The 25743-nt window shown below is 39.2% G+C and overlaps 1 protein-coding gene and 1 long non-coding RNA gene across 5 annotated transcripts in view; both read right to left on the bottom strand.

Moving 5' to 3' along the window:
• Positions 1–19229, bottom strand: part of Zmat3 (zinc finger matrin-type 3) — a 36614-nt gene extending 17385 nt beyond the window's left edge. For 2 of the 4 annotated variants that reach the window (XM_047564700.1, XM_047564697.1), the window contains exons 1-2: positions 19007–19229; positions 15031–15357 (exon numbers count right to left, since the gene is read on the bottom strand). In XM_047564700.1, coding sequence (XP_047420656.1) covers positions 15031–15300 — 270 coding nt within the window. In that variant the 5' untranslated portion in view covers positions 15301–15357; positions 19007–19229. Of the gene's footprint in view, positions 1–15030; positions 15358–18738; positions 18827–18901; positions 18969–19006 lie in introns of those variants that run through there. The other 2 variants (XM_047564698.1, XM_047564699.1) reach the window with 2 other exon arrangements.
• A 2239-nt stretch (positions 19230–21468) lies between these two features.
• On the bottom strand, positions 21469–24441 carry LOC124993353 (uncharacterized). Its single transcript, XR_007110297.1, has 3 exons — positions 24303–24441; positions 23912–24005; positions 21469–22916 (listed from the first exon to the last, which is right to left on the bottom strand). It is a non-coding gene; the product is annotated as an uncharacterized LOC124993353 (long non-coding RNA).
• Between the last annotated feature and the right edge of the window lie 1302 nt (positions 24442–25743).

The following is a 25743-nucleotide window of genomic DNA, read 5'->3' on the forward strand; positions in this document are numbered from 1 at the left end:
AGAAAGGAGGCATCCTCAGTGGTTCTGTTCCTGATGCAGAATTTGAACTTTGGAGGCAGCAGGGGACCTCCGAGAGACTGAAGGCAAAGCAGCGCCATGACTGGACCACGTTTGATAAACAGCATCCTGAGATCAGCGTGGGGGATAAATCAGAGCGGAACAAAGCCGGAAGCTGGGATGATAGAAAAAGTCAATGACTAAGCCCTAGGATACTACAATTAAGTGTGATAGAAAACAAATATACAAAAAATGAGATTGAGAATGCCTGGCCCATCAAGTGAGGCAAAACAGACAGTGCATTATCATGGAAGCTTAGAAGCAAACTGGAGCTTGGAAGCGAGGTCAGACTGAAAAGGCATTATTAGCACGTACATGATATTTAAAGCAATGGAACCAAAATAGATTACCTAGACATAGTGGAGACAGACAAGTGGTTTTGAAAGTAAAAGGAGCTTTCAAAATGAGAAGTAAGATGGCACAAAATGAGGGCTTGGAGGAAAATAATGACTGGAGTGAGAAAGAAAGATCTGACATCTGTGAAGAAGGTAAAAAATAATGAAAATTGTAATGAAGGAAGGGGTTTAGTTATCTCCAGAGCAGTTGTTATAAAGCAAGCCTGGCACCTCCCATCAGTCCCTCACTTGTGTGCTCCTGTTACTGGCTTCCCCTTTCCACTTTCCACCATGCTATGATGCAGCACAAGAAGCCCTCGCCAAAAGCTGAGTACATGCTAGCATCTCTTTCTTTTATAAATTACCCAGCCTCAAGTATTTTGTTATCGCACCAGAAAATGGACTAAGACAGAGTCACATTGAAAAGACGAGAGTCTGGGTCGACATATTGAGACTAAAAAATATCACAGGATGACTGGATGACTCTCAGAGTGCAGCAGGTTGGTTAGCATTGAGGAAGTGAAGTCTAAAGCAGTTTGCAGAATCTTCTGAAACTCGTGGGAGTTCGAATTCACAGATTTGGAGGAGGACAACAGAGAAATAGTTACTGATTTCTCCCTATGTGCTGGTAACTCTTCTAAGAAATGTAGATAAAATGGTAAACACAAAGTCCCTGCACTCAAGATACTTTTCCCAAGAATGAAAACAGAATATATGTACACAAAGACAAAGGATGATATGACTGACAATGGCTTTGCAGAAAATAAAACAGGATGATGTAACAGAAAAACAGCAGAGGAGGGTGGGGTTGAAAGATACGGCTTTTCTGTGGAGAAACACATGAGCAAAAAGCTAAAAAATGAGAAGCCTCCAGCTGTGTGAACAAAGAGGGAAGATCTGGGTGTCCAGACATCTGTTTGGCCAAGTTAAGTCAGAGATGCTTCATGAGGTCCAACCTTGTTTTCAGGAATGAGGTCAAGCTAGGGATAGAAGCTGAGGAGCTACTGATATACATAGTATTTAAAACCATGAAACTGGGGGGTGGGCAGGGCATGCGGGGGAGTCACCTACACAGTTCGAATAGAGGTTAAAGGTCAAATTAGAGATAAGAGCACAAACACAAAACTCTACCATGTAAAGTATGATAATGAATGAAGACCAAAAATATGAAACTGAGAATGCCCAGCCTATCACTAAAGGTGAACATCAGGCAAGAGGGCATTATGGAAGCCTAGAACAGGAAATTTGAAGAAAACAATCTAGTTAGATACATTATAACCAAGGAACTTACTTGCAGGCATTACAAAAGAAAAACATGCACAAAGAGACAACTGTGAGAATGTTTCTAGAACTGCTTGTAACAACAGAAAAGCAAAAACAATTTAAGTGGCCATGCACAGGATAATGGCTAAATTAGTCTGTGAAATGGATCACTATGGAGGCACAGAAGGAGCATGCATGGCAACATAAGTGATCCTCATAACAAAATTTTGACTAAAAAGAGCAAGTTACAGAAAAAGATAAGCATGAATAATTTTAATATGGGATTTTAAAACATGAAACATTTACACATTATATAGTCAAACCCATTTTCATAGCAAATGTACAAGTTTAAAAAAAACTATGGAAACAATATCAGTTCAGCATAGCTGGGACATGGAAGATGACATAACTAGGAAGAGATACATGGGAACTTCAACAGAATGAATAACTGGTACTCTTCAAGCAAGATGACAAATACAAATGTTCTCTAATAATTTAAAAAACAATAATCAAAAAAAGGAAGTGATTCACAAGGGTAAGGAAAATCAGAACACAGTAATGTTTGGATTTGGAAAGACACAGGTCAAAATTGGCCTTTCTAAGAATCATTTCTGTGGAATGGTAAGAGATAAAAAGTTATGTGGAAAGACAGGAATGAATCTGACACAACTTTCCTATGTACTATGTTCCTATGTTTATGAATATACATACCACAGTGAATCTCACCATTGTGTACATCCACAAGAAATTTAAAAAAAAAAAAAAACTATGGGTGAATGGCAGAAAGATCAATAGAGAGAAGGGAGCAGTGGATGAGGAGAGAAAAGGGGAAGGAGAGGTAGGGTCTGAATTAGAAAAAGAGAGATTTCATGCTTGTATAATTATGTCATGTCGGATGCTGTTGTCATGTATAACTAAAAAGAACCAATAAAAAAAACAATTTTAAAAAGTTATATGGAGTTGTTAAGGGATGTATGGGAACTGTGAGAATAGAAATAAGAATAGGCTGGTATATACAGAAAAATTCTGCACATGTAAGAGTTCTGTGGCAGGGAGCAGAGAAATAAGGTACAATGTTAGAGAGGGAAATAGAAGTCCGTGGAAGATTTCTTCAATATGGGTTTTATTTAGGCATATTTGTATGACAATAGGAATAAGTCACTAAACAGAAAAAAAAAAAATGGATTATCCAGATGCTTAGGATACAGTCACAGAAGTGTAGCCCACGAAAAGGAAGATAAGGCACACAGTACTGCTGAAAGGGTAGAATCAGATGTTTTATTCCCGAAGTAGCATCCCCCTAGTATTCAAGCAGACCTTGCACCCATAGTAGAATGACAATGGTAATAATGGCAACAAGTGACTTTGAGCACTTACACGCCAGGCGGTGTTCTAAGCACTGCCTACGTATTATTTCATTTAACACTCAGGAAATCTCTATCAGAGATACAATTATTATTTTCATTTTATGTATAATTGGTGTGCTTGATGAAGAAAAACAAAACAATCCAACAGAATTAAAAACAAACTTATAGCCCAAGGAAATTTTCCAAAAATAAATGAAGACTTGAATCTACAGACTGAAAAGGAATACCAAATATCTGGAAAGATTAACCCAGCACAATCAAATCTGGGGAATATCTTAGAAAAAGTAGGAGACTTCAAAGAAAAAAGTTCTCGCATTCTGTAGACAAAAGAATTAGAATGACATCCACAATATATACAATAAGATGGTAGAATAAATCTAACATAATTTTCCTATATACACATTAGAAAATACCTAAGTGAACAGGTGCCCAACCACAATAACGGGGTCCTAATTAGAATAAGATATATTCTGTGCTTATATAATTTTATCAAAATGGATTCTACTATCATATACAATTAAAAAGAACCAATTTAAAAAAGACAATGGGGCAACATTTTTTAAGAACTTAATGAAAATGTGAACCAAGGTTTTCTGTGCTGTCAAGTGTTCCTGTATTTTAAGGTCAAGACTAGGGGGAGGAAAAAAAAAAGTTTTAAACATATAAGAACTTAGAAATTCACTGCTCCCAAGTCTTTCTTGAGGAATCCATAAGAGCTTCATTCAATCAAGAAATGACTAAGTTACCTCCATAAAGAAGCTCATGACATTTTCTGATATATAATTGTAGATCAAAGACTAATTCGAAGATGAGAACAAGAGTGAAAGATTAATGCTTGAATGTTACAAATTGTGACACAATGGAAATATCACAGCAAAAAGTGAGAAGAAAATGGAAAAAGAAAGAGGAAAATAGAATAAACTCATCAATTCTGCAATAGGCAATACTGATATGCCATTAATAACTAACAAATTGTATACTAAAGCATTAAATAATAGAACAGGGAAGGAAAGTCATTTTTAAACATATAAATATTAGAGGAATAATAATGGGCTACAAGGGATGGTGGGGTATGACACTTCTCTCAGTAAATGTTATTTTTCCTTTTGAGATACTGGGGATTGAACCTCGGGGCTCTCTATCACTGAGCCACATCCCCAACCCTTTTTATTTTTTCATTTTGAGACAGGGTCTTGCTAAATTACCCAGGCTGGTTGCAATTCTGTTCCAGCCTCTCAAGCTGCTGGGATTACAAGCATGTGCCACCGTGGTTGGCTGAGTACACATTTTTCTATGTAGTTTTGAACTACAGAACTGTATTACTATTTTGCAGAGTTTAAAAAAAGAATCAAATCAAGGACAGTGGAACGCAATGTGGAACACAGACAAAAGCAAACAAACCTAACTACATGAAAGGAATGACTAATGACCACATTGAAGGAGCAGAGAAAAAAATGCCATGAACATTTTCATATGAAGTAACTTCCCACAAGGTATTTATTAAGCAACCAAAGGAAAAATACTAGCTACAAGGAAGAACCCTGGCGATCCCAACTTTTGCAAACTAAGAACTTTAAGAAACAAGATTTTGACTCATATTGTAATGATAAAAACAAAAAGAACAGTATATAACGTTATCTTCTGGCTAGTGTATTTGTTTTTCTCAGGTGTATAGGTTATCAACTCCAAAACTACTTTATGTGCATTGAGTACATGTGAGAAAGCATGTATTTTATGAATGAAAACTGAGATCTCTCACTATCAAAGTACTTAAACATAAGAAAAGATGGAATGCTAAAATAAATACTGTTGTGTTGTACTGAAATTGGAAGTGTCCATCTGATATCTATTTTAAATACAGGTACATATAGATATAGATGCATGTGTAAAGACATATATTCACTAGCTCTGTTCACTGAGAAGATCTAGAAATGATGATCTTCCAGTACCAAAGGAAACAACTGGCACTTAGATTTGAGTTTCTAAATATCATTCATTCTCCAATTCCAATCATGGCTCCTTAAGAAATGGCTGATAGGGGAAAGTACAAGATTCCCAAATGTTTTGTATTGCTAGAAAGTAAGGAAGTATGCAAAAAAAAAAATATATGGAAGCATGTCAAAGGCACAGAAACACCAGCCTGCAGGGACTCACTGGTAAAACCTGGGACACGCTAAGCATCAAAATAAACAATGACAGTAATAGATTTATATCCCTACAATAAAATGGAATCCAGGTATCCAGTGATATAAATAAATAAATGTGGAAAAGGAGAAAGTTCTTTCTTAAAATTCCAACAAATAAATGGAGGAGGAAAGGTCAAAACAGAAAAATATTTGGCAAACACCACTGTAATAATCATTGCAGGCAAGAATTATCACTGAGCCGGGCATGATGGTGCATGCCTATAATCCCAGACACTCTGAAGGCTGAGGCAGGAGACTGCAAATCTAAGACCAGTCTCAGCAATTTAGTGAGGTGCTAAACCCTGTCTCAAAATTTTTTTTTAATTTTTTTAAAAGATTGGGGATGTGGCTCAGTGGTTAAGCACACTTAGGTTCAATACCCAGTACCAAAAATTAATTAATTCATTAAAAATTAGATTTTAAAAAAAAATTTTTAAATATAAAAAATAAAATAAAATACTGCCAGACATAGTGGCACACATCTATAATCCCAATGACTCAGGAGGCTGAGGCAGGAGAATTTCAAGTTAGAGGCCAGCCTAAGCAACTTAGCAAGACCCTGTCTCAAAATTTAAAAAAATAAAAAGGGCTGTGGGTGTAGCTCAGTGGTAAAGCACCTCTTCATTCAATTCCCAGTACCAGAAAGAAAGAAAGAAAAAAGAAAAAAGATTGTCAATATAAAACAAAGAAATAAAATGTTCCCATGAGCTCAAAGTATCCCTCCACATGATACTTATTCAAAACAAAAAGAAAAACAGTAACTTTACAAAGGAGATCCCTTGCAGACAACACTAAAGTCAGGTGGTCAAAGTTAGTAACACCAGTAATGCAAGATATTCACATCAGGTTCTCCCTGTGATGTACTGGCAAGGACACACTATTATTTCTGTAGTATTTTTGACAAAAAACCTGAATTTAATCAAGGTCAGGTTTGAGACACTCTACAAAACAACTTTCCAAAACCTATAAGATCATAAAAAACAAAGATGTATGATATGTCAAAATTCAACTGCCATGTACAAATAAAAGAACAAACTTTAAAAAGTGATTATTAAAAAAAAGGAAAAACTAAGGACCTGTCCAAATTAAAGGAAACATGAAAATGACATACAAAAGTTCATTCTGGATTGGTTATTAGAATAGAGAAAGAGGTCATTAGTAGGCAATTGGAGAAATGTAAATAGTTTTTAGGTTAGATAATATTCTTGTATTAATTTCCTGATTTCAAAAATTATACTGCAGTTATGCAAAGTATTAATATTTGGGGAATCAGAATGATGTGCAAACAGAAATTTTGGACTTTGTACTATTTTTGGAACTGTTTTGTAAGTCTAAAATAATTTAAACTAAAAAGCTGTATAAAAATTACCCAAAGCCACAAGTAAATGGCACAGTTGGGGATAATGTGGTTCCAGAATGCATGGCACCATGCTCCACTGCATCCTAGGACCATTCAACAGTATTAAGGACTACCTCGGGTATAAGAACTGCTTTTAAAATGCATAATCCATTTGACTTGGAGATACATTAATATCATCATCATTATCAAAATCATCATCTTCATTAGGCAGAAAACGGTTAGGAAATATTTCTAACATTATACATCTAACAGGTAGTTAAGACTACAAAGTTAAATGCTAGTCTGACCCCAAAGCCAATGATTTCATATTCTTAATGTCCTAAGGAAAAAGGAATATGAAGAAATCAAGAGGGAAAGGGTTTGTGGTTCAATAGTAGAGCACTTTCCTGATATGTGTGGGGAACTGGGCTCGATGCTCATCATCACATATAAATAAATGAATAAAATAAAGATCTATCAACATCTAAAATACACACACACACACACACACACACACACACAAGTTTTGGGTTTTGTTTTGTCTTGTTTTGTCTTGTTTGGCGGTGCTGGAGATTGAACCCAGGGCCTTGGGCTTCCAAGGCAAACACTCTATGAACTGAGCTATATCCCCAGCCCCTAAGAATATATTTAAAAAAAGAAAGAGAGAGAGAGAAATCAAGAGATCCTCAAAAACTAAAGAACGATTGTCAAAATTGAAAAATTCATTATAGAATTAGAGGTCAAGAACACATGTCAAATTAAAATAATAATGTAGCTAAAAAGAGAAGAGATAAGCAACACAGTAGTCCCTCTATACATTACTGTTTTGCTTTCTACAGTTTCAGTTACCTGGGGTCTACCTCAATTTATAGTGAATGGAAAATTCTAGAAATTAAAAAAATCCATATGTTTTGAATTGTGCAACATTCTGAGTAGTGTGGTGAAATCTCAGGCTATTCTGCTTCATTCTGTTCTGGGTGTGAATCATTCCTTTGTATCCACGAATATGCCAGAACCCTTTAGTCATTTAGAAGCCACTGTCCTGTTCAACAACTGTAACTTTCCAGCAATGCTTGTGTTCAAGTATCCCTTATTTTACTTAATAATGGCCCCTAATGGCAAATCTAGTGTTATAGATAATTCAGATATACCAAAGAGAAACTGTAAAGTACTTCCTTTAAGTGACAGAGTGAAAGTTCTCAGGAAAGAAAAAAAAAATCATGAAGAAGGGAAAAGAAATATATGCTAGTGTTGCTGTTACATCTCAAACTGCAAAAGTTACAGCCACAGTGCATAAGGGCTTAGTTAAGATGGAAGAGGCATTAAATTTGTGTATGCACAGGGAAAAACAAAACACACACACACACACACACAGCATAGAAAGGGTCTGGTACTATACAAGATTTTAGGAATTTATTAGGGGTCTTGGAATGTATACCCCATGGGTAAAGAAGGTCTACTGGATAAAAATAAGTCCATCAATTATTCTTCAGTAAAGCTGGGGAGGAAGAGAAACCCAGCAGGTACAGGAATAGTAAGATTTCCAGAAAGAGATAGGAAAAAATAGAAAGAGGACATTAGCTAAGATATATTATCAAAGAAAATTCCCCAGAGCTCAGAGAATCAGGAGTATATAAATTGAAAGGATCTACTAGTGCTGAACAGAAGTGAAAAAGGACCCAAACATAGACACATCCAACAATGTGAAATTTTAGACCCCAGGGATTAAAAAGGAGAATCTTACTGAAAAAAACAAACAAACAAAAAAAAAAAGGACACAAAACTAAAGCAGGTCACCTATAAAAGAATAAGAATCAGGCCAGGCACAGTGGTATACACCTTCTCAGGAGGCTGAGGCAGGAGGATCATAAGCTTGAAGACAACCTTGGCAACTTAGTAAGACCCTGAATCAAAATAAAAAATTAAAAGGGCTGGATGTAGCTCAGTGGTAGAGAACCCCTGTATTCAAACCCCAGTACCCCTCCCCTCAAAAAAAGAATTTAAATCAGATTAAGATTTCCCTCAGCAAAATTAGATAATTAAAACACACACACACACACACACACACACACACACACACACGGAGTAGCCTTTAACATTCCAAGGAAAATAATTCTTAATGTAGAACTGAACTGTCAAATACAAAGGCACAATGCAAACATTTTTTTAGAAATACAAGATTTCAGATAAAATTTACTTTCCATTCCTCCTCCATTTTATTGAAGAGAGGTATGCTGCAATATACATTTATGTTTATTCTTTCTTCCTTCACATCATGTGAAGATGTACTCCAACAAAACACAATTAAAAAGAAAAACAATAAAACAGGTATAATGAGAAAATAGTGGCCCATCCCAAAGATCAATAAAGGGATGTACAAAATTGACAACTGTGCGGCAAACTCACAGGGCTGCCCATTGAAAAAAATGGGAGCAAGAAAACAGAGGCAGCTAGGATAAAGGGAGATTCCATGCAAAAGATATCATAATTGGGAATTCTGAGGTGGGGAGAAGGAAAAGAGTATATGATAAACATAATGTAAGAAAAAGAGAGGAAAGAGGTAAAACAACTAAAAACTCCAGGAAATACAAAAGGCTACCCAAAGAATCACCATTCCAAATTAGAACAGGAAATCAATAGTATTCATGAAGTGGGCTATAAACAACAAAAAGAAAGGTTAAGAAGCTAGTACTGTTTTCTTAAAGGCATAAGATCTTCTCACCATTTTTTTTTTAAAAAAAATATCAGAAGCTCAAGGAAAAACAGAAAGCTATTTCAAAGCTATACTCCACATATGAATTAAACTAAAATGACTTTAAGCAATTGTGACATTCAAGAAGGCGTTATGCATGTGGACATCTCTTTTGAGTACCATGGTATCATGAAACTGGAAAAACAGGGAAGGAAACAGCTCTGCAGTGAACACTATTTCCTTACTCATAATAATGCAAAATCCAAATATCATTTTTTTAACAACTGGAACCAACCTGCTAAAAGAACACGGAAATTTTAATTTAATTACAAACTAGTCCAAAATGTGATCAGTCTTCATTACGTCTAAGTGAAATCAGAGCCAACCCAAGGTGAGAGGCAGAAGGAAGAACAGAATGGAGAAAAAGAACGAAAAGATAGGGAATGTGTGGAGAAGGGAAAACAGGTAATTACTGCTTTTCATTATAAACCCTTTGTTCCACAGACAATATTTTGAATAGAAATACTTTTTTTTTTTATTCAAGGGGAAAATTGTTATGAGTGGCAAATGCTACCAAGAGTTCAAGTGATAAACTGCTAGATTTTGGCCTGTAGGACCACAGATGACTTCAGATCACTTCAGGGGCATATTGTAAAGCACACCAGAGAGTACTGTACTGGGGAATGAATGGGAAATAAAGACCTGAAAGAACAGTTACATCTGGCAAAACTTTAAGGAAAAGGAGAAGAGGAAAAGTTTACTAACAAGAGGGATTAAAAGTAAAGGGAAAGTCAGCACTGCCATTTTAATTTACATGGAAGAGATTTGGGAATGGTTTTAATTTGTGGTGAAGAGGTGATGAAATCCAGAGGAGAGAGTAAGAAATCAAACTTGGACAAAAGAGGGGATATCTATTTGTTTTAGTCAGCATTTTCACTGCTGTGACTAAAAGAACCCAACCAGAACAACTGTAGCAAAGGAAAAATTTGAGGGCTCATGGTTTCAGAGGTCTCAATCCATAGACAGCTGGCTTTATTCCTCAGGTCTCCAAGTGAGGCAGAACAACATGGCAGAAGAATGGGGCAGAGAGAAGCAGCTCACATGATGATCAGAAAGCAGAAAAAGAGAGATCCAAATATATACCCCAAAGCCACGCCCCCAAAGCACCACCTCCTCCAGCCACATCCCACCTGCCTTCAGTTACCACTCAATAAATCCCATCAGGTGATTAATTCACTGGTTGGGTTAAGGCTCTCATAACCTAATCATTTCTTCTCTGAACCTTCTTGCATGGTCTCATAGGTGAGCTTTTGCAGGACACCTCACATCCAAATGGTAACACTCTTCTGAAATAAGAAGAAATGGGATGGGGTAGACTCTGAAGGTGAGGCAGAAAACTGCTAAACTCCAACAGGTGAACAAACAAAGGAGCGCTTCAATCCCTAACAGGACCACAGCCAGGGCTGGAAGAGCTTACAGAACTGATCATTCGGACCACAATACAACAGAATCAATGACGACTTACTGTTAGACATGTGAGGGTTCAGAAAATTTTACTTTATATTACGCCCTCATTTTATTTGAGAGAGAGATATGTTGCAATATACATTTATGATTCTTTTCTTCCTTCAAGTAATGTGGAAATGTACTTCAACAAAACAAAGTAAATGGACTAAGCTTGGAGGCCACTGGTATGGTTGAAAATCCTTTTACATTTGAGAGTCATTGTATATTACCTCATCTGGTGGTTAGATTATTTCTTTAAGGTAACCTAGTATCTGGCTCCAGAGAATCTCTGGAGAATGACCAAGGAGGACAGGTTTTACTTGTTGATACAAAGTCCTACAGGAAGTTCGTATCAAGGTCGTGCCTTCACCTTTTACATCCTTCTAAAACCACAAGATGAAGTGAATTTTCATACCTTTGAGACTAAAACACTCTAAACAAGAAGAATCCATTTCAATCAACCAGTATTTATTAATATAAAATACACAATTCTCACAATACTGAAAGGGAAATGCAATTACCCCTACTTTACAGATTTTGAATAGAGATTAAATATCTTGCCTAAAGTATCTGAGCCCAGGTTCCAGTCCAAATCTGTCAGATTTCAAAGCATATATGCCACCTGGACTTTGTACAACAAATGTGAAGTACATTTTGATCATTCTCAGTTCACTGCAAACTCCTTTAGATGGGGGAATTATTTTTTATAATTCTTACAATTTTTTCCTTTATTTCCTTTATTTCCTTTTTAATTAGAACATTATAGTTAAACATAGTAGCTGGGTTCATCCCAATAAAATCATACATGCATGAAATCTGACCCACGCAATTTCAGTCCCTTTCCTCCCTCCTCCTCCTCCCCTAACCACCACCCCATCACACTCCACTGATCTGCCCCTTGCTTATTGTAGGGGAGAAATTTGAAAACATCAAAGTCAGCTGAGATTAGTTACTGATCATGCCATCCAAACTGGGCAATTCATGTTGCAACATATATGCCAAAATCAGCACTTTAAATTTTGGGAAAAATTCAGTTGCATTCTTTACATTGTGAATTAAGACCACTACATTCAGCATCATAATTCTACAACCACTTTTTTACCCATGTCCTGTCTTTCTAATGAATCTAGATAGTACAACAGTTTGTTATCTGATACTAGGTCTTACAAATAGAAATTTTTTTTTCTCTTCCCACATTTTTTTATTGGTGTATTATAGTTGTACATAATGATGGGCTATGTTGTGAAATGTATGTTTATGACAAATTTTAGAAATGTACTTTGAGTACTTCTTTTTCAGTGGATATGCAAATGAGCAGACAAATCAGTGTCTGTCTTTCAACTGTGGATGCCTGAGGAAATGTTATCCCTGTTTTTTGCTTTTTTATTTCTGTTAATAACCTCCCATCTTAAAGCAGCTCTTCCTCTGGGTATTTATGCTAATGAAACAGTGTTAGATTATTCCATGCCAGGCTTGCCCTAAGTAACCTGAAGCATGCAGACAGATTTTAATAAAATGAAGACATGTTTCTCCTCCAAAAACTTGATTTTAAATTAAATTGTAATCAAAGTCATAATTTTGAGACTGCAAAATTAGATAACCTCATTAAAAATAAAACAAAAATTGAAGATGTTTTCAAAGTTTAAAAAGTTCTGGGAATAAAAATATATGTGTGATGATATACCCAGCTCACTGATGAGGTAGTACCAGTTTGGGACATGGGATGTCAGGGGAAAACGGTAGTGAGTTTAAAGGGGAGTATTTATGGAGGAGTTTCCGCAGTGCACCCTGGATTATGGGAATGGGATGTAGTAACACCGGTTGTTTACAATAGCTATGGCAATTTGAAACTTTGGGATTTCAATAATGGTATTAACTGACTAAAAAGTTTGGGTAATACAATCACAGTGATTCATCACTTCACATGGAAGTGTTTCTGGCTCATGAACAGGTTGCTAGTGACCAATTTTATCTTGCACATAACTAACATTTATGATCGCTTTATATTAAAATTACAAAGCAGGTTTTTTAGCCTTCAAATAAAATTTTATGTCCACTATCTCACTGAATCCTAAACCACTCTGTTCTGTAATTCTGTAATCATTGTCACTTTGCCTATTCCTGGGGCTTCCTAAGTCTTATTCATCGGTCTTACCCTCCTTATTACTGTCTACTTCTGCAGTCCTTGATGCATCCACCTCTGGGGCTCACCTTCCATGGCTGCCTTCCTGTTGGTTAGCCCACCTCCAGGTTATGCTCATGCTCTGATTGTTTCTGATTCTGATCTACTGTAGGAGTCAGAGTCCCTCATCCAGACCAATTCTATCAAATGGAAATCCAGATTTCACTTCTAGGATTAGCTTTCTTCCATGGTACTCTAATGAAACTGCTCTGTACTTTTATACATAAACTTCTTTACCTTGATTTCTCTATTTAAAAACAAAAAGAATCCTTCTCCTTTAAAGTTTACTTGCCTCTTCTTTTTTTCCTCTATGTTTACCCTGTGGTTTGGTTGATTGAATTGTCAAGTCATTCTGCCCCTCTAACTTTTCCACTTAAAAATTCTGATTATTGAATTTATCCAATTTTACTTCCCTTATTTTCCAGTTTTTTTACTCACTGCATAACTGAGGGAAATAAAAAAATTAAAAAGCACAATCATATATATTATCTAATAAAAAACTTAGAGCAAACCCACAAAACATGTACATTTTTAAAAAGTTGACTATTTCTTATCTGGTTTAAGCTTTATAATCCAGTAATCTGGCATCAAGCTGAATTCTTTCTATGCATAACCCAAAGCATCCATCACTGTCTATAGAATCACAAAATTATGCTGGGAGAACAAGGATAAGAGGTATGTGTGCATAATCCATGTATTCACATACTAAAATTACATATTGCCCAAGAGTTTTCCTTCATCAAAGTAAACTACTATTTCTTAAAAGGTAATTATCTGTATGACACAAAGTATGTTAGCTCCCATTAATGATTTATTAAGGGTTTTACATAATCCAAAACCAAAACTTTAGAATTCAGGCTTGATTTTTCAAAGTGAATCTCAGAGAAGAAGAAAGTTAACACAGAATCTTGAATTTGTGATTAGTCATTCTAACAGTGCCTTGACAGGCAAAGAAAGACCCTGTATCAAACCTACGGTGTTAGGAAGTGATACACCAAGGGGGTAAGAGCAGAGATTGAGGAAAAGAAAATGTAAAATAAGACTGGAAGAGGCCTTTATGAACCAATGATGACAAGAACCAAGATCTGAGAGAGATAATCAACTCAGCTCTGCTCCTAAGGGCAAAACAAACCAAAACAATGGGAGCTCCAGGGCGGCAACATATCATGCCTCTCCTTAAGTCCCCAAAAAACAATTAATCATCAGAATACTTCTGGTGCACAATTACAAAGCGAACAAAAGATTTACACAGCAAATCAAAAGTCAAATCAGATAAAGTTATACTATGCAGTAGAAGAAATACCTTTGTCACAGTCAGCTTTCTACCAAGCTGTCTAACTGTTGGAGACATTTATGGAGACAACAGATAGTCAGATCAATGATGGCCCAGAAGATACTCCCCACTCAGTGGGTTTGGCCTAGAAAAACTTCACTTTTCTCCAGAAAAGGAAATGATACAATTTCATACAGTCAATAATCTAGAATAAAAATAAATACCATACCCTCTCTTTCTAGTAAAAATTTAATCTTCCACTTGCTCTTAGATAATGGTACCCTTTAAAATCCACTATCCATTCTCCAAGGAGGTAAAAGCTTTAAATCCTAAGTATCAGTTCACACTAATGAGAATCAAAGACAGGGCTCACTACTCAAATGTCATTTTATATTCACTAAAAAGATATGTGTGTTTTCCTTAGCAGTGATGCGTTATGCAGGAAGAACTAGAAGTCAAAAATGGAAAAAAAGAGAATAATACCTCCAACTCATGCACACTGAATTCACTTCTAAACAATTTTTCACTGAATTGAGTTTGGTACATGTTTTAAATACCTGTTCTCCTTAGAACCACAGGTTCAAACACCAGCATAAAGGTTTACATTTGCTCACATAGACTGGTCAACTACTATATGCCACTTAGTGTAAGCAGCTGAGAAACACTGTATGAAAAAATGATACTTACATTTATATAGGAACATTAAGCTATTAGTCAAACAAATAAATACTCAGTTGTTCTCTAAGCCATCTTGATTTTCCAGGCAAAGTCAGTCATATGTGGAAAAGCAACTGCTAAATAGCAGAGCCTGAATAACTGAGTTTCCTTACCTGATAATGAGCCTGAGCTTGCTGTGCTGAGTTCAGGGTGACATTACAGAGTTTGCAGTACAGGGGTTTACATAGCTCCTCCAGGGCAGAGTCTTGCTCCCCTCCCTTAGGTAATTCTTCTTCCCCAGCCAGAGGCAAAGATGCCTCTTGCCCAAAAGACTTCTGTGGTGGAAGCTGCAAGGTTCCTGTAGACCTGGTGGCCACTGACATAGGAGGAGAGGATGAAGGTCGCTTAGGTGGAGGAAGCCCGGCCTGTTGCAGGAGGATCATTGGGTAGGAAAACTGTGGGCATAATCCAGTAGGCAATAAGAAGTTGAGTCTTCAAATCTGAATTGACAGCAAAAACAAACAAACAAGCAAACAAAAATAGTTAAAAATGAGACCTCAACAAGACCTATAAATGACATCATCATCTGACTCTTTTCTCTACTTCTCCAAAACTCATCTTTGGGACTTTTCTCCTTTTGTCTCATTTAGCAAACTTTCTCTGCCTGTTAATTCACATTGACATGATGCTCTTCCATTGAGAATGGTTCTATAGATTTGGCTTTATTTTCCTTGGCCCAGCTCCAACTGCTGTCCCTCTAGCCCATGAACATTAATAGCACTGCATCCATGGCTAATTAAATCTAAAAGTCACATGGCTGAAATGGACATCAAAGGTCACCTCGTCCAGAGCCCTTCCCTCAGGCACACTTAAGCACTCTAGATGACAATTATGCATAGTCAAAAAGAAAAAGAAAAAAAAAAACAGCTAAGAATCTTGGAAAATATCTCTTTTCCAACTAAATTATGTAAAGAATAAAAAAAAAAGAGTATCACCTCCAAGAATCTTTAAAGTACTTCCACAACTAGCTAAAATACCAAAAAGCTGTAGGAATAACCCAGAATTAAAATGTGACAGTAATAAATAGAAATTGTGCCTGCTAGCCAGCCTAAGTAGTGGATGCCTGTAATCCCAACAACTGGGGAAGCTGAGGTAGGTGGATCACAAAATCAAAGCCAGCCTAGCAACTTCAAGGTCCTAAGCAACTTAGCAAGACTCTGTCTCAAAATAAAAATTGAAAGGGCTGGGGATGTCGTTAAGCACCTGGGTTGAATCTCCAGTACTAAAAAGAAAAAGAAAGTGTTTCTTCTGACCAACCAGCAATATTTAAGTAGTTGAGCCAATAAGTCTTTAGAGCAGAGGCTGAAACAGACAGCCTGTGGGCCACACAGAGTCATTTTGTTTTGCTTTCATTTTTAAAATCGAATTAGTTGTCAATACTTAAAAATCAAGAGATCTGTGGTTTCATGTGATAAGAGGATGATCTGGCAACACTGGCCCTGTATTCCTCCATGGGAAATAATTAGCGAGTCAGTACTCAAAGGACTGTCCCCAATAGCCAGGCCTGCCTTCTCTAGGACACATCAGTCGCCACTGGGACTGTACCCTTTAGGGCCTCAAGTTTATGACCCCACCTCATATAGCCTTAGAAGATATTCATTAGTCCCTTGTAAAATGAAAATATTTTCTCTCAATCACAAGGTAAATTATGTGCACAACATAAGGTACCCACATTGGTAAATGTCCAACGGAGTAATGAGTCACACTATCACAAGCTCCATCATAATTTCAGTTTCTTAGTCTTCAGGCTATCCCCCTCCATTTACTAAAGAACTGATAATCTTTATTTCCCTTAGAAAAGACCCAAAATGTTCCACTTTCTCTTCACCCTTTATCCATGATTTCTCCTGCCTCCCACCCAGATAGTATCTTAATTTTGAGTATCTCAAAATGAATTACGGGTACACCCTTTGAGTTCCCAAGATTCTAATTAACCCAAATTAGAATCCTTATTTCAAAATCTACAATTCCCTTCACTCTCAATACTATTAAAACTTCTTTTTTTGGTCAATAGAATATAGCTATTTTTAGCTGCTGGAATTTTCCATCGGGATGGAAATGTGTATGTATGGCAGTATAGATGTACTAAAATGAATCAAGTTAAGTTTTGAAAAGTTAAAAGAGTATATTTAGCCAAATGCAATAAATGCACAGCAAAGAGAAATTGCAATCAAGTAACAAATTTTATACAAATAAACTCAAGGTCTTGGAGCAAGAGAGGAAATCACTGTAAATAGGAACTAATGTGGCAAAGGACAAAAATGCAAAAATCATAGAATTTAACAATACTTTTAATGATATAATACTTAGAAAAGTGATACTATCATTTGACTCTCAAACAGGAGTATGCTGCCCATATCTCTGGGAACAAAAAGAAAAGCTATACAGATTTAAAACATTTAAAACATCAGGTTCTATATAATGGTGTTATTTCTCTCAGTTAAATCAAGCAAATTTATTCAAAAAGCAAAGACGGATATGGATATTTCTGAAAGGGAAACAAAGAGACAATGATCAGCTTTTAAAAGTTTGACGACCTAATTATAATAATTGATCATGCTAAAGGCTACCCAGCCAACCTGTATAGTCATACTGATGCCAAATTGCCACAAACATGCTGCTGGGTCCTAAGAGAAAAGATAGAGGAGGGTGTCAAACATTAGATAAAGAAAATCTGCAATACAAACAGAAAACCAAATGCTACCAATTGTTGAGACATGTCTGGACTTGTTTTATGAAAGCTCACTCCCACTGGAGGAAATTCTAGTATGTGTCTCCCCCAGTGTTACCTACAGGTTTCCATCAAAATAAAGACCCTTCAAGGCACAAAGGTACAAAAAGATTCCTTCCGGAAGAGAGGAATTAAAGAAAATACTCTTGCCAAGTACAGACTTACCTGCAATTGCATTTTTTAAATCATGTCTAAAGAGTATAGCTAGCTATTCCAAAATTACTTCTTCTGTTATATTTAACAATCAACATAAAATCAACTCCCCTGAAAGATCTACATGTGACAATTACAAGAAGTATTACTGCATTTGCAAACAAAAATTGGCAAAAACTGTCAATCTAAAATAAATAAAACCAAGCCTTTGGTGAATGCGCAAATGGTGGAATACAAAGACCCAAAACAAATGTGACTCAGATCCGTTCCACTGTTGCATTGGTTTAAAAGAAACTAATCTTAAGACTGATATAAATAGCTATTCCTCAGATCTTAAAAAACATTCAATTTGATGCTTGCAGTAGCATAAACGAAGGATTCATGGTGGTTTATGCCTTAGTTGGCAAAGGTGTTGAGAGGACACTAAAGAAAATCAAAGCTCCACAATATATACCAGTTTAAAGAAAACGAATTATCGTAGCACACTGAGTTTTCATGATTGGACTGAGGCCTACTCTTCACGTACTGTATTGAACTCAATCGCTTTCTCATTTGGAGAAATCCACAGAAGAAAGAGAACAGAATACTGAAACAGGTTTCTGGCATCTCAAGAAACTGGGGAAAACTGTCACTGGGTATTCTGGACCCAAGGGAAAGACAGGCAGCATTACTCAGAGGTCATCAGAACGCAGTAATAAGAATACAAGCGAGAAAACCAGAAAAACGATAGCTGAGGCAAGATATAGCATATAAGCAAGACCCGAAAGAACGCAGCGCACTGGGGGAAAGAGGCCTTGGTGAACGGGCCAGTGTTTTCCAGTCTCAGCTATGACGGTTCCGAATCCTAGGGAACCAAAGCCACAGATACCTCAGCATCGCCCACATACACCTTACATTCCTGAGATGTGCATGCACACACACGAACACACACACACACCTCACCCCTCCATCCCCAAGGATGCCATCACGAAAGATGGAATCCCCCGACTCCCACCGGGTGGGGACAAGCGCAAGGGCCAAGGCAACTGCAACCACAAATGATCCAAAGAGTACACGTGAAATGCTCAAAACAAACAGAGAAATAAGAGCAGTCCAGGCACCGTCACGTGGAGGGCAGGTGGAAAGCAGCATCAGAAAGGGACTGCTAGTCTCTGCGCTCTGGGCTCGTCCTAAACGCCCCGAGGTTCCCCGTCACCCGCACTTACCGGAACCCCCGGGACGCGCCGGCAGTCTCGGCGCCGCGTCCGTCCGGGACGCCCGCCGCCGCCCGCCCTGCGCGCCCGGCCCGGCCCGGCTCTACCCCGCCTCTCTTCCGAGCAACTTTCTCCGCTCCCGGCCGCCTAGCCCCCACCGCAGCAGAAGGCTGACTGTCAAAAGTCAGTCCAACCCTACCCACAGGGAAACAGCTGCAGGAAGTGACTGCGGAACCGGGAGGCGGCGGAGGAGGAGACTGAGGGCGCCGGGTCGGCGTCGCAACTGCGCATGTGCCTGACGAAGCAGGCCTCGCGGCGGCGGCGGCGGCGACGGCGGCGGCGACCGCGACCGCGGCTCTGGTATCTCTGGCCACCGCCGGAGCGTGGGGCAGGTGCTTCAGCTGCAAGTGCAGGGGCTCCGGGCTGAGATGGTACAAGGAACAAAGGCATGAGTCAGAAAAAAGATGCATCACTGCCCATCTCTGCAGACGACTCCTAAGAGCTGTTCATCATGCACCTTGGAAAGTTGAACCCTGGGCAGAGCTTTTGCAATTTTCATCTCCTTTTACCAGAGCCAAACATTTTTCATCACAGTTCTCCCTCAGCCTGCTGGTGGCCGGCTAAAGCGACTGAGTGGAGCCCTCAAAATGCCCAGGACTCTGCTGCTGCAGAACCTTTAAACTACACCTCTCCGCACTTCCGCCCCACGATGGAGGAAGAAGGGCGCAACTACCCCACCGTGGCCTCCCATCGCTGGAGAACCCACACACCTACCCTCCCACTCCCCTGCACTAAAGTGAGCAAAACATCCTGGAGACGTTCTCCTGACCAACGGAGTTTCACCTACAAGGCAGGAAGAACCAGGAAAGAGACTGGCTAATGCCGGGATACCTCCTTCTCTTAGATTGTCAATTTGGACCTTCTCTTAGATTGTCAATTTGGACATCTTCAGAGTTGCCATTCTAAAATTCTAGATGAACTGAGGAGTTCCAGCCCTTAAATTCTATTTGTAATACTTTCAGCATACCAAGATTTGCTGGTTATTTTTTTAATCTGTGAACAACTAAACATAAATTTACAATTTTAAGAGTAGGGTCCGGTGGCATCAAATACATTGACATTACTATGTGACTGTTTTCATCATTAAAATGCCAAGGAGAGGGTGGGGCTGTAGCTCAGTGACAGAGTGCTTGCCTAGCAATATGTGAGGCACTGGGTTCAATCCTTAGCACCATACAGAAATAAAAGAATAAAATAAAGGCATGCTATCCGTCTCAACTACGAAATATTTTAAAAAATAAATAAATAAAATGCCAAGGAGATCTTAGTAGGATGTGACCTAGTATTAGGCAAGTTTCTGCTGAAAATCAAGGCTGTTTCTTTGGCAGAATTATGCCCTATCTAATACCAACAACAAATCAGCAATCATTTCATAAGTAAGGATGATTTTTTTAGCAAATATGCACAGCTAGTGTACAATGACCTTTTGGGACGAGTAATCCATCAGTTTTTTTTCCCAACTGTGTATGTACATATACTTTTATGTGTCAAATGTTTAAATGACCACCATTTTTAATGGTTTTTAAAATAGTACCATTTTTAAATGGTTTATAAAATAATAAATGCAGCTGAAATCCACTTGGCAGCACTTTTCTACCTGGCCTTAGCCATGTAGAACTACAGTCCACACTTTTGAGCTAGGATAATAACTGGGCCATGGCTTGCCTTTCCATTCTCACCTCCCACAGTTCCTTACCTTTACTCAAGGGTACCATCCATGCCACTAGTTTTCCCACCTCTATGATTTAACTTGATCTATATTTTGAGTACAAAATGTTTTTTCTTAATGCATTTCCAAATTCTACCTATCCTTCCAGGCCTCTTCCCATAGCACTTCCTCTACACACCTTGATGATACACAGTGTTTGTTGATGCCCATTTTAATTACTTAAAGAGATAGCTGATCTGCTCTGTAAAATCCCTGACTGCAGAAAGAATACGTGTCTTGGAGTTTTCAAGTATTAAATTCCATGGTTTTATGGATTTTTGTATGTCAAGATGAAAAATCTGAAAAGTTAACTGAGGGACCCCACCCTCTATCTCTGCATGCACACATACAATTCATGTTCTTTATCCCTGGTCTTATACTCCTCAGGCAGCTAAGGCATTTTCTTTCCTGTCTCAGAAGAAAGAAGGTGGCAATCCCAAGATGTTTGTTTTAATAGACATTTGAAGCTCATGTCAATAACAATAGTCTTGTAAGTCAGACCTGTGGTTTGGAATAACTGTACTTAAAAGAACTGAAAGAAAAAGAACTAGGCCACAAACAATGCATTCACCACTTTTACTGTAAAAAATGATATCTCAGTGGTTTCTGACTGCATGTGTTTATTTCTTGCTTATATATTATATTTTATGGGTCAGCTGAGGGTGTGCTCCATGGGTCTTCTTGTCCCATTCTGGAGAAGAATGCTTATGTGGGACTTGGACAATTCTCATGGCAGATGAGAAAATTGGAAGAGTGTTGCCGCCTGCAGCAACCAGACCGAGGGAAAGAATCGGAGGCGGACTGAGAATGAACAACTTCTTTATTTTTCTTTAGTGGTGCTTCCTTGCTTGCTTCCTTGCTTGCCTTTCTCCCCAAGTAGATGCCTTGGTGCCAACACCAGCTCCGCCCAGCGTGGCCACCCTGCCGGCCTCGAAGAGCAGGCAGTCGCTGCAGCCGCGTGCCTCCAGCAGCACGCTGCTCTTGCCTGTGGCCTCCAGGCATGCCAGCAGCCGCAGCCCTTTGCTCAGGGCCAGGAGGCTGCTGCGCCGGAGCCCGGCCCTTCTGGCCTGAGGGCGCGCAGCCCATAATGGCTCCTCATGCTCCCGCAACTTCCAGGAGTTAACTTTGCACAAACGCTCCCATGTGCTCCGTTGTCAGACACCTCACACACAAGGTTGCTGGGGCCGAGGCGCAAGGGGGGTGGGCAGTGCAGCGCATAAGGGCGGAGGAGGAGGCATCGGTCGCCAGCAGGTGGGCACGTCCTCCCGCGCACATGTGCGTAGAGTCTCCTCCCCAAACAGCCACAAGCATGCCTCTACATCTCCCCCTTTTTGTTTTAAAAGGTGAAGAGAAAACTTTAATGGGTGTGTTATACCTACATCTGGATCAACTGTGCCTGTCTTAGGCGTCCACATGTCTTACTGACATTCTTACCCATCATCGGATTACCAAGAAGCTTGATGTTATCATCTTGGCTCCTGTCTTAGGTTGATAAGTCAGTCACATGAGACTTTCCCGTCTTTGACTACCAGCCGTCCATTTGAGACAGCCAAGTCTGAGTAGAAGTTCCAGCTTCTAAGGCGGCAAGTGCATTTTTTACAATGATCTTATCCCTTTGTTGGCTTAGGCGCATCTTACACATGCAATAAAATGCTAACACAATGAACAACAGAAGTAATAAACAGAACCCCATAATGCCTGCCCATTTTTGACCCCATTGTACAATATCTTTAAAAAACATAATTATATCAGCAACAGAGGGTACCTTGACTTTAGTAGAATTTACTAAGATTGTTTGGGCTCATAGTGATCTGGTGAGATTATCAAACTGATAGTTCCAAGATCCATTAAGCATAGCACTAAGTTGTCTTGATAAATTGGCAGCCCTGCTATAATTATGGTATTGAACCCCTGTAAGACATAGTCCTGAATAATGTCCAAGACATCCTGATGCAGCAAGGTCCATCAAAATATCCACTTGTTCTTGGAGAAGATCAACACATTGGTTGAGTATGACTATACCAGAACGAAGATGTTGATTTATGGTTTCCTGTGTTTGAAGAGCCATGGTCACACTACCGGTAAGGTTGTTCAATGCGTCGAGACACCACAGGCAGGTCTTCCACATTGGCTAAAACTGGCATTGGGAGGTTCCTAGGAACTCAAACAACAATCATTAAAGGAAAACTAGTACTATTCCAACATCGAGTTAAAAAAAACATGAGGAGGGAGTGCACTCTAAAGTATGATCAATGGAGGAGGCATTAGAGACTGTAAGGATGAACGGTGACGTGACACATAGAGGGGTAGGCTTAAATGTAATCAGGGATGAGGATCTAGAAATATTAACACCTGTTTCAAACACTGTAGAGGTGTTATAATCATATAACCCATTAATAAATTGACCTCCTTGAAGTATACACAGAGCACTAATGTCTGTGCAAGCTCTTTCTCCGCACAATGACCAGGCATCAAAAGAATTGGCTGTATCTACCATTAAAGGATTTTGAAAAGAAAAATTATATCCAGAAAAGGAACTATTAGAGTAGGTACTAAATCTAGGAGCAAAGGTAAAAGATCCACCTACACAGACAGCTCTAGAGGAACCTTGACATCCAGACCACAAAAAAGGCCATGTAGGGGAAGACTCCCAGCAACGTGGGCCCCATCTAGGTACCAAGAGTTTGGTTGCCAAGTATGACACAGGGATGGGTAGAATCATTATTATAAGAAATGGAGAAACATAAACTACCAGAGAGTTGAAAAAGGCAATTAAGAAAAGGTGTAACCCTGCCCGAGCCTGATTTTCTCTAGCCTTAATGGGTTCAAGGTTTCCTTGTAAATTTTTGCCTAATCCTTTGCCTGGAACATACCCTTGTTTTTTCATTAACATCCAACCTTTGTCACTAGAGCCTATAGGCTCAGTGGTAAGATGTACTCCCAATTGCTGTAATACATCCTTTCCCCATAAGGTAACTGGCAAACAGGACAAAACGTAAGGCTGGAAGGTTCCTTGATGTCCCTCATCATCTTCCCATGGTGGTACAGAAGGCTGAATAGGATTTAGCTTTCTCCTACCTTTTTCCCTAGTTTTTCTTAAATTATCTGAGTAATTACTTTCTAAGTCACTACCACTCAATTCTCCTTACCTTGTTCTCCTTACCTTGTTCTCCTTATTTAACAGATTCTCGCTCTTGTACTTCTCCTGAGGCTTCTGCACTTTCAGCGACACTTTCCTGGACACTAGGTTTAGATGAAGTTAAACATTCCCAAGTTAATTGCGACATAGGAAACGTTCCTTTAGGAAGAGGAACCCCCTGTTTTTCTGTGGCTATTAGATCCCATTTATGAAGATCCCCTTGTGGCACCTTGAGCAGCCCTTCCTCTATAAACCTTGGGCTTACTTTTGCTACCTTTTAATACATCTTTTTTGACCTTAGTCCTTTGGGTTTTTTAAATTTCCGACCCCATTTCTTTTTACTATCCCTCACCCTTAAACCGCTTTGACCAGAGACTCCCGCGAGGTTCCTCAGTACTTACCCACTGTGCCAAATTCCCTGAACGGGCCACCACTTGTTGCCGCCTGCAGCAACGAGACCACAGGAAAGAATCGGAGGCGGACTGGGAATGAACAACTTCTTTATTTTTCTTTAGTGGTGCTTCCTTGCTTGCTTCCTTGCTTGCCTTTCTCCCCAAGTAGACGCCTTGGTGCCAACACCAGCTCCACCCAGCGTGGCCACTGTGCCGGCCTCGAAGAGCAGCCAGTCACTTCTCTCTCCCGGCCTCCAGGCACACCAGCAGCCGCAGCCTTTTGCTCAGGGCCATGGACACCGGCCACTGTGCGCGGGAGCCTGGCCGGTCTGGCCTGAGGGCGCACAGCCCGTAATGGCTCCTCGCACTCCTGCAACTTCCAGAAGTTAACTTTGTGCCAATGCTCCCGCGTGCTCCCTCTACCGATGCCTCATGCAGAGGTTGCTGGGGCCACGGCACAAGCGCAGCCGGGGGACCTTTCGCGTGTAAGGGTGGGGGAGGAGGCATCTCGCACCAGCAGCTGGGTCCTCCCGCGCCGGCTCGGTCTCCTTCCCAAACAGCCGCAAGTGTGCCTCTACAGAAGAGCGCATGGAAACTTGTGGAGCATCTTAAGGCTACTTTATCAATGGGTCATGACATTCTATTGACCAAAGCCTTTCATATGACTAAACCTCACATCAGTAAAAAGTCTATTTCTTCCATAGATAAATCACATGGCAGTGAGCATGGATTATAATCCTGCAGGGACAAGGTTGTGTGGTTAATTGTAAATAATAATACAGTCTGCCGCAAATACAGAGGCATTTGTGTATATCCCCAAGAAAGGCCTGGGGATATATATACAGCCATACACACACACAGTTCCTGAATTAGTTTTTTTAAAGTTGTGGAGAGAGAAACAATAGAATTTGGGAATATATTTGAAGATCTAAAGACAGAGGGTATCCGAGCTCTAGTCTCAGAGGGAATTTTAAGGGAACCAAGATTCCAAGGTTTCCCTTCAGTAAGCTAACAGGGCAGCAAGCTAGCACAAACTGGGCAGAAAGAGTCAGAGCGTTGCTCCCAACTTGTTCTTATTTTTAGTATCTATGACTTTAAAGACCATTCAAAGTTCCTACAGGAGGGCTGTAGAGGGTTAAAGAGCATACAGGTGAGAATGAAGGACAGACCTGAATGTACATACAGACCAGTGACCCAAAAGCAATGGAAAAAGACATACCAACTTTTAGGGCTGAAGTCAAGAGGTGTTTACATCTAACAGCCAGATACCTCCTCTGGCCACTTGCTTCCCCACTTCACCCTACTCTCTCCCAAATAATTTTGAAGCTGTCCTCAGAAAAACAAGAGGGAGGCAGATCATTCTGAAGAGATAACATTTTAGCCAAAAATTGTTTGAGGACAGAAGAGATTTGGGAGTAACATAGAGCTTTATGGGTATGTGGAATTAATC

Source organism: Sciurus carolinensis, chromosome 9 (assembly GCF_902686445.1).
Source record: "Sciurus carolinensis chromosome 9, mSciCar1.2, whole genome shotgun sequence".
NCBI lineage: Eukaryota > Metazoa > Chordata > Mammalia > Rodentia > Sciuridae > Sciurus > Sciurus carolinensis.